This window comes from Coregonus lavaretus, assembly GCF_964263955.1.
Source record: "Coregonus lavaretus genome assembly, contig: HAP1_SCAFFOLD_2649, whole genome shotgun sequence".
Classification (NCBI taxonomy): Eukaryota; Metazoa; Chordata; class Actinopteri; order Salmoniformes; family Salmonidae; genus Coregonus; species Coregonus lavaretus.
Genome location: NW_028163770.1, coordinates 53,476 through 63,729, shown reverse-complemented (window position 1 = coordinate 63,729; position 10,254 = coordinate 53,476). Strand labels below are relative to the sequence as shown.

The window sequence follows — 10,254 nt, the reverse complement described above, 5'->3', positions numbered from 1 at the left end:
TTTAACACACACGTTTCTATAGGGACGTTCACTTTTCACCGACGTATATCCACGTTGGAAGAAAAACGAGTCTCCTATTGGTCAGTATGTCTTGAGATTATCTTTTTTTGCTACAACGTATACATTTCTTGCAACTTTATTTCTGAGCTTCATGATAAGCATATCTATTTATGTATGTTTTTCTTATTTTCTTCAATTTATTCAAGGCATGTATTTTTGTGTCGTGTAGCTAGTATATTGCTATATGAGGAAACTCAATTCAGGCTAATTTCATTTTTTTGTAAATAGCAAATGCAGAACATTACAAAATTAAACCCGTGCAGCAGATGTATGATTACGTATATCTGTCGCGACGTGGAATGTCACGTCACCATTAAGAGACTCACATGTGTTTGTGTTGTTGTTTTGGAATGGCGTCTGTCTGACAATTTTATAGAAATCTTGCACTTTTCGGTCGGTCTAAACAACAGTATCATCTCCACAATGTTACCAACTGAGGGCTTTACACGTTTCCCCGGTCAGATGTGGGACAAAGTGTTGTCAAAGGTAAAGAAAGCGGTGGTTTTCATTGACGACAAGTGTGCTGAGAGTCTTCATTGGAACGGTGGAGCTTCCATTGTATTTGAGGCTGGTGCTCGTAATTTAAAGCAGTTTTCGAGCTTCGAAGCCGGTGGTGAAAACGAACCAAAGGCGGTGTTTGTGGTGAGCACTCTGCTCAAAGGGAGAACAGCTGACATTATACAAGACATCGTTGGCCTCAGTCATTTTCAGTACTGTGTCGTTTTCACCACCGTAGCCCACTCCATACACCTCCTCGCTAACAATGTCACTGCTGAATTAGAGGGGAACCCTGTGTTCGAGCAGTTTGAAGATAAACTGTGCGAGTGGATGGGAGATATGAACTACACCGCTGAAGTCATGCATGCACCTGTAGTCTTTGCTCCCATATCACCACAGCTCCTTCTCGCGCCCACCTTCGCGCACCTGTTCCCGCTGCTGCCACCAGACCTCGAGACCATCAATATAAAGCGCCCAGAGAAGAAGCGGTTCGGCAGCTTGACTGATGTTGACATACACTCTCTTACTCCGGAGCTGCAGATTGAAATTAAATCTCTGGCCTCTGCGGTTAATTCCATGTTTGAGTCCACCAGCACCCGGGAGGAGAGCTTTGCCTTGGGTCCAATGAGCCGTCTCATTGCTGGGGAACTGGCCAATCATCCTCAAGCCAAAAACCGCAGAAAGACAGCCCCCAATAAAGCATCCATCGTCTTCATCGACAGGACACTGGATCTAACAGGTGCATAACACAGTCTTGTACAACTACTGATGTCCATAAACATGCCAAGCCAACCCAGAGTCCAACATTCTATTGTCACACTTCCTTAGTCCATAGTCTATTCCCCTTACGCACCGAATGAATTCATGTTTACTTGGACCTTGTTTTTGGTTAAAATCTCTCTCTGTTTTTCCTTGTCCTCAGGGGCTGCTGGTCACCATGGCGACAGCCTGGTGGAGAAGATTTTGACTGTGATGCAGCCTTTGCCAGGGCACACCACTGATGTGCTGGTGGACATGCTGGAGCTCACTAACCAGCAGCGCACCCCTGATTCACAGCCTACCCTGGCTCCAGGCTGCCTGGCACAGACCCAGTGAGTACATCTGTGATGGAGCAGTTATAGTTAAAATATTATACTACTGTTGAAAAGTCTAATTTCACATGATTCAGATACTGTATGATAGTTCATTTTTATGGACCCTGGAAATACCTTTTTGAGAATCAATCTGGGATTTGAATGGGGATGGAGCGAGATATTGTTAGGGCTAGGGTTAGGATTTGAAAGAGGGTTACATTTTGGCTGGGCCTAGAATTATGGTTCACGTAGGCACAGGGGATATAGAGAAGGCGGAGACTAGAGAATGGGTTTTGTATGTTTATCTGGCCTAGGTCACCTCTGATCAGCAGTCATTATACTGCTGTAACTGTTCTTATTTTCTCATAATTTAAGCAAAACTTTGCTTGACTTGGTGGCCTTTCTGCCCATGTTATTTCCTTTGGCCAGGTTTTTGTGTTAATCTGACTGTAGTTCTGCTATAATGTATGTTTATTTATCCAAGGCTCTAATATATCATATCTACTGTATAACAATGTTTCTAATGTTGCTGTAAAACAAAATATGTTCTCAGTCAACTTACCTGGTAAAATAAGGGTAAATAAATAATATATGTTGAGGTTCATTTCTCTTGGCCCACAGGAGGTAAACAGTGTTGTGTTGTGCTGAATCTCTCTCCTTTCTCTCTCTCTTTCACTCATTCTGTCTCTCCCTCTTTCTCTCACCTACTCTCTCTGTCTCTTGCTCTCTCAAATTGTTTCTCTCTGAGTCTATCCCAGTCATTCTCTCGCTCTTTCACCCTCCCCCGTTACCCCCTACGTTTATGGGGAACACATGACTTGTATTAAGTAACAGAGGTTCAGTGGAGCTTGCCTCCAGTCTGGCTATTGGGCGTGCACGTGTTGGCGTCTTGCAGTGAGGCTGTTGTACATGGCAGGGATTAGTCCTAACATCATGTGTTCCACTCTTCCTCTGCCTCTTCATGTGGTTGCAGGAGGAAAATACTTTCATTGGCTATGAGAATGGTTGGCCAGCTCTGCTCTACAATGTTTTCTAACTCTTGTCTGCCTGAATGGGCACCCGCTCCTACCCAGTGGGTGGTTGATCTGGAATGGAGCAGGCCCTGTTTGAGCGAGGTGGGAGGTTCAGTTCTAATGGAACGGTTCTGCTGGTTCTGCTGGGTAAGAGCAGCTCAGACAGGGAGGGTACTGTAGCGTTTAATGTGAGCACAGCAGGGGGTAGGGCAGGCCCCACTGACCCCCAGACAGAGGTCTTCGTCTGGAGCATTTAGGCTACACCAAGCACCTGCACATTCCCACAGATATCTCACCATGTGGACGTACTCAACTTACTGTGTCCTGATTAGCAAATCCAAAGTGTGTTGATCATTTGGAGGTTCTGGTGGCTCTACAGGAAGTCTTGCAAATACAGCCTACTTCAGACTTAGTCATGTGACATGAGATTACTAGCCATATTGTCTAACATCCAAAAAGGGGGATTGAGGTGAGGGACAAGGCTGCAGTTTGTTGACCTGTATTGGGAAGCAGACCTTAGGGGGTGTTAGGCTGTATTAGATAGTATCCTATTCCTTGCTATCAGTTTTTAGCATCAGCATTCAGACTTTCATCAGAGAGAGACTCCGAGCCAAATGTCTTATCGCAGAGAGGAGTCGGGAAGGATGGGATCAGCTATATCTCTCTCTCTCACACACACACAAGTGGAGATAGCAGTAATAGGATGATCTCGAACCCGGGGGCCGTGGTGTCTGTAGGGGCTGAGTGTGTGATGTGCCAGCAGGAGCGTTATTGCCTTCCCTATCTCGTAGCAGATGGGCCAGTTATCTTATCACAGCTGTTTAGGAGATTGAAGCACGGCCCAGACACAGTAAAGTTAAAGCACCTGGAGCTCCTGGCCCATTTTACACTCAAATAACATTTGTTCACTGTGGAGTGAAATTACAATCTTTTGGTCTGAAGTTGTAATGTGTTCGTCTATACCGGGAACATAGTTTCAAGTTTTTAATGTCACATGTACAAGTACAGTGAAATGCCTTTCTTGCAAACTCAAAACCCAACAATTCAATAATCAGTAACAATGTAATACTAGAAAAAAACATGAGAAATAAGAACAATTATGAAGAACACAAATGGCTGCATGTAACTTCATAGACTGGTGGAACCAGCCTGATCGCTGCGTTCACCATTCTATTTCACTTCAAATAGAATGGTGAAAGCAGCATCAGGCTGGTTCCACTAGGCTAATAACTGTATGCACATGTTTTGATTTATTGATGGATGGCTTGGGATCAAGTCTGTATAGTTTGGTTGTGTAGCCCTGTTCATATGATACAGGTACAGTATGAATTGTTATAGGGCCCAGCCAGGCAACACAGTATGATTGGCTGTATTATGAAATTCCTCCCAGTCAGCATTGATATGATTTGTGTCCGACCGCCTCGATTCGGTCTTATATTGCAACATTTTAAATGGTGTTTTTTACATTGGATAAAAGTAGAGACTCAGAGCTAGAAAAGGGTATATCATACACTGCAGTTGAGGAACAATGGGAAAGTAATTCTGCTTTGAAAGTTGATAAACTTGTAACCCCACTTTTGAGAAAATGTCCCTTGAATGTTTTGGTACACTTACTGGAGACCTCTTCTTTGTCTATACCCAATCAGCATCGCTCTTAAGCCCCACTCATCTCTTTAAGGATTCACATGTGAGGCCATGTGCTAAACAGAGTGAGTAGTTTAGTAAACAACCAAAGATTTCAAGACTAAAAGTGGTAACAGTAGTAGCCTACAATAAGGAAAAACTCCTGGTAAAAATACACTTTATCTAGTCCTTGGCCTATACCCTAATCTGACTTTGGTGCAGGTCATGTTGTTCTTCACATTACCGTCTCTGTTAAACATACACTATATCAAATAAAATCTACGTTTATTTGTCACATGCACAGGATACAGAAGGTGCAAACGGTACAGTGAAATGGTTGCTTACATAGTAGCAATATCAAAAACAGAAAGTGTCCAGATAAAGATATTTCATTAATATTTTATAATTATTCGATGACGCTTACCAGACACACTTGTCTAAATTGATGGGTAATGTGCCACATCTAGCTAAGTGGATGGATCACTATTGTTTAGACATGTACACATGAAATACAATAGATGGCCGTAATCACCCCCAGACACACCTGGCTAACCTGATGGGTCATGTAATCGTTTGTTATTAAAGCACATAAAAGTTCACATGTTCCAGAAGGCATTTCTGCCAAAAAACGCATTTTGATATAAGATAAACGTTTACGTTCAAATGCCTCTCCTGTGAAGTAGTGACGTGCGACATACGCCTAGTTTCCGGAAACGAGTCACATTTGTTGATATATTCTAGACCCTCCCAGACTGTGTTTTGATTGGCTTTGTAATGAGCCCTGTTTTTAAAGCTTTAAAGAGATACTTTGGGGTTTTCGTAATGAGGCCCTTTATCTGCTTCCCCAGAGTCAGGTAAACTCATGGATACCATTTTCATGTCTCTGTGTCCAGTGAGAGGAAGTTAGAGGTAGTTTTGCGAGCCAATTCTAACTAGCGTTTGCGCAATGACTGGAAGTCTATGAATATCTACTAGCGTGCTAGTTAGCGTTGGCTTGCAAAACTACCTGTAAACTTCATGCTGGACTTCATGCTGGACACAGAGACATAAAAATGGTATCCACGAGTTCATCTGACTCTTGGGAAGTGGATAAAGAACCTCATTGCCAAAATCCCGAAGTATCCCTTTAAATAGTAGGCAGGGCCTAATTTAGTATTTTATTGTATGATATTTCCCTTTTGTAATTTTAGGATATTTTTATAGATCACTATGTTTAGGGCTCCTATGGGTGGTCGTTGATTTTAGCTTCCCAAACGGACCCCACACTTTGCTGTGCAATTAGTATGATGTTTCATGACCTGGTGTGAGTTTACCTTCAACACGAGCCTGGACTTTAACTGTGTTTTTCCAGCTCGTACCAGACAGACCCCAGATTTTCTCTAAAGTCTAAAAGTATACTGTGTGTGGCTGTGTGCCTACACATGTTTTGCATTTAAGTTTGCTATGTGTTCAAGGTTCTGTCTTTGTCAGTGAGAGTAGGTTATATGGTGGTTTTGAGCATGTGTGTGCTGTATTTTGGTTCAGGTGGGCCTTTGAAACTCTGCATTGGTGTACAGTATGAATGTGGTGATGTTGAGAGTGTGTGTGTGAAGTCCGGTATCCTCCAGACCACTCTGTGTAATGTAATGTGCTTGGCTGGTACTCAGGTTGGTGCACTTTGATCCTGTATGGGACACATGAATCCTCTTGGCCCAGGGGGCTATGTTTCCCCTTCTCAGACTGAAACCAGCACCGCCACCTCTACCCCCACCGCTGGGTACCCTGGACTCTGATCCTATGATGGGCAGACAGGCGGGTAAAGGCAGGGGTCTGTGCGTGTGGCCAAGGTGTTCCTGGTCTGGTCCAGGGGCTGCCGAGCCTTGAGACAAGCCTCAGAAAAAAGGAACCAACCGCACCCTGCCGTGAGAAAGCGCAGCAAGTCTGACTCTGCCTGCCACCAGAAAAGATGGAAAACACACCTATTTGGACAAGCTAGGAAAGGAGAGAGTTAAAAGAAAGAAAACACACAATTATTTCTGTGGCAGCTGCATGGTAAAGACATGGGAATGAACAGGGATAGAGTTCGCCAGCCTGTAGTCCTAAAACCCGGAAATGAGTTACCTCTGGTTCGTTCAGCCATTCCTATGGGGAAAATGAATGGGGTTCTGGGATAAACGCCGAAAAGAAGGTCTGAGGTAAACACAGGCTTATACATTTTGTTCTATAAGTCCGTCAACATGACCTTTATCAATTATGAAGCCTTTATGTTCTTTTTTTGGTCTTTTGGTATTTTATTGGATCCCCATTAGTTGTTGCGAAAGCAGCAAAAAATGGCTTAAAAATTCACAAAACGTGACGTTAGCTGATGAAGATTATCTCATAGAACAAAACGAATAAGGTCTCCTAAGCCTGTGTTTACCACAGACCTTATTTTCGGCGTTTATCCAAAAACTCTATAAAAAGTCCATTCATTTTCCCATAGGTTCTGTCTAACGAACCATTGCGGAGTTAGTGCCTACAAAAATACGCTATTACTATTGCTCTCTATCGGAGAGGACTAGCAGGAAAAAAATAAAAAGAGACACATGGGTGTGGTCTGTGTAAGTTACCCGCTGTTGTTTTCTTTGGCCACACCCATCCTCTGGGTTTCCTATACTGACAGCTTTTGCTTTACTTATTAGCCTGTCAAAATGATATTGTTCAGCTCCATATCACACACCCAGCAAGACCAAGAGAATGACCAACGCTTTTGGCTGCTCACTGCATCTTCTGGCTGTCTGACTGACAGAGGTTGTGCTGTTGAAGTCTAAGGCAGTTCAACTGTATCTAGTACAGCATCGAATAGCATACTCTGTCAATAATAAGGCCAACCAATCCTGCCCTGATAACCTTGGCATCAGCTCTGGTTCTCTATGAGGCTTGTCTTGATTGTATTTCATTCTGTATTTCATGTACTTGGCTAACTGGTGATGCAGACCTGTTGCTTGACTCTTTTGAGTAGTCTGGTCAAGTGGATCATTTATACTCCACTCACTAAAGACTTTTAAAAGGAGTTCCTGTCCTGCTAAGGAGCTATGCCTTCTAGGCAATGCTTTTCTTGCTAGATTTCTGGAATGTGTGGAGCCAGAATCTAGTTTTTAGGTCCATTCCATTTGATTGAGACTGAAATTGTCTTGATTACAGCAGCAATTTACTCTACAAACATTTACAAACAGGCTGTGTAAAATGTTGGAAATAGGAATCATTTCTAAACCACTTTACAAATGCAGGCACATAAGATCAGATCAGCTCTGAAAAAGATCTGATGTGAAAAGATCTGATGTGAATGGTCAAAAGACCAATTAGTGTTAGGTCAGCACGGGTACACAGTCTACAGAAGGGACAAGAGTGCCCCTTTCAGGTTTAGAGAAGCCTCTTCTAGCAGAGCGAGCCACACTGGAGCTGCACTCGCTCACACACACACAAATACAGGATGTCAGGCACACGCACCCCATGGCCTCAAGCCCCTCTATAGTAGAGCAGTTACTCAACAAGACCCTGGCTGGTTATTGGGCCTTGTCTCACACCCTGCCAGTACAAACTTCACCCCCACCCTTGTCTGACCAAACGGCCTGGGGAAAACACCAGGGGAGAGGGGCGGGAGGGGGGGGACAAAATTGAACCATACCTCCTCAACCCCCCACATTCTATCCCTTTATAAGACCTCTCGTCTTCCTGGAACCCACAAAGATATACAGGCTCATGGGCTCTTCCCCTCTATCTATCTGTCTTTTCCCATCTCTCTCCCCCCTCTCTCAATCTCTCTCTCTCTCTCAATCCCTCTCTCTCCCCTCTCGATCTCTCTCCCTCTATCTCTCTCTCTCTCTTCCTCTCAATTCAATTCAAGGGGCTTTATTGGCATGGGAAACATATGTTTACATTGCCAAAGCAAGTGAAATAGATAATAAACAAAAGTTAAATAAAAAATAAACAGTAAACATTACACAAGTTCCAAAAGAAAAATACATTTCAAATGTCATTATGTCTATATACAGTGTTGTAACGATGTGCAAATAGTTTAACTACAAAAGGGAAAATAAATAAATATGGGTTGTATTTACAATGGTGTTTGTTCTTCACTGGTTGCCCTTTTCTTGTGGCAACAGGTCACAAATATTGCTGCTGTGATTGCACACTGTGGTATTTCACCCAATAGATATGGGAGTTTATCAAAATTGGATTTGTTTTCAAATTCTTTGTGGGTCTGTGTAATCCTGAGGGAAAAATGTGTCTGTAATATGGTCATACATTTGGCTGGAGGTTAGGAAGTGCAACTCAGTTTCCACTTCGTTTTGTGGGCAGTGTGCACATAGCCTGTCTTCTTTTGAGAGCCAGGTCTGCCTACGGCGGCCTTTCTCAATAGCAAGGCCATGCTCACTGAGTCTGTACATAGTCAAAGCTTTCCTTAATTCAGGTATTCTGCTGCTGTGAACTCTCTGTTTAGGGCCAAATAGCATTCTAGTTTGCGCTGCTTTCTTCTTAATTCTTGCCAATGTGTCAAGTAATTCTCTTTTTGTTTTCTCATGATTTGGTTGGGTCTAATTGTGTTGCTGTTCTGCGGGTCTGTTTGTGTTTGTGAACAGAGCCCCATGAGCAGCTTGCTTAGGGGACTCTTCTCCAGGTTCATCTCTCTGTAGGTGATGGCTTTGTTATGGAAGGTTTGGGAATCGCTTCCTTTTTTGGTGGTTGTAGATTTTAACGTCTCTTTTCTGGATTTTGATAATTAGCGGGGATAGGCCTAATTCTGCTCTGCATGCATTATTTGGTGTTTTACGTTGTATACAGAGGATATTTTTGCAGAATTCTGCATCTGGTGTTTTTCCCATTTTGTGAATTCTTGGTTGGTGAGCGGACCCCAGACCTCACAACCATAAACGGCAATGGGTTCTAGAACTGATTCAATTGGTATGTCGAATTTTATGTTCCTTACAATGGCATAGAAGGCCCTTCTTGCCATGTCTCTCAGATCGTTCACAGCTTTGTGGAAGTTACCTGTGGAGCTGATGTTTAGGCCGAGGTATGTATCGTTTTTTGTGTGCTCTAGGGCAAAGGTGTCTAGGTGGAATTTGTATTTGTGGTCCTGGCAACTGCACCTTTTTTGGAACACCATTATTTTTGTCTTACTGAGATTTGCTGTCAGGGCCCAGGTCTGACAGAATCTGTGCAGAAGATCTAGGTGCTGCTGTAGGCCCTCCTTGGTTGGTGACAGAAGCACCAGATCATCAGCAAACAGTAGACATTTGACTTCAGATTTTAGTAGGGCTCTCTCTCTCTCTTTCTTTCTCTCTCTCTCCCTCTCACTCTCTCCCTCCCTGCCTCTCTATCTATCAATCTCTCGCTCCCTCTCTATCTATCTCTTTGTCGCTTATCTCTCTCACATACACTTACACAAACAGTGCACATTAGGTCCCATTCACATGCATGCATACACACGTATGGCCAAGTTACAGCCCAGGTATTTAAACCACGATAACTGTGTCCGTTTTTACGACACGCTTAATCATAACAGGCCCCCTCTACCCAAGCCCAGCATACAGCTAAGCCCATGATGCATGTCTTCCTGAGGAAAAGTCTTAGCAACTGTTTTTCTATAAATGACTCCAATGTCTCTGTCATGCTTTTCAGAGAGTTTGTGCCGTTTGTTGAACGTTTTTAAATTCTTCTCACCCACATTCATCATCATAGTGACAGTGAAGTGAACCAAATGTTTATCTGGCAGTGTAACTTCTAATATTCCATTATAGCTGTTCTCTTTGTGGAGGAGCAGTGAGCCTCTCTTTGTGTCTCGTTTTCAGTGTGAAGATGGCGGTCGGCCCAATTTGAGCCCCTCTCTCCCCGTCCAGCCCAGGGTCTGGAACCGATTACATCTGATATTAAACACATGGCAGTTAGTGAGTGAGAGAGTGAGAGAGAGAGTGTGTGAGAGTGTGTGTGAGAGGGAGAGAGACTAATAAGAAAAACAGAGTAGA

General features: G+C 43.3%; 1 protein-coding gene across 1 annotated transcript in view; it reads left to right on the top strand.

Annotated features, from left to right (window-relative positions):
- Window positions 1–392: 392 nt before the first annotated feature.
- LOC311117793 (sec1 family domain-containing protein 2-like) overlaps window positions 393–10,254 on the top strand; it is a gene marked incomplete at its 3' end in the record, with an annotated part of 35,159 nt that continues 25,297 nt past the window's right edge. The window contains exons 1-2 of the mRNA XM_084192704.1: window positions 393–1,297; window positions 1,481–1,649. Of these exons, the coding sequence (XP_084048830.1) occupies window positions 484–1,297; window positions 1,481–1,649 (983 nt within the window). The remainder of the gene's footprint in view (window positions 1,298–1,480; window positions 1,650–10,254) is intronic.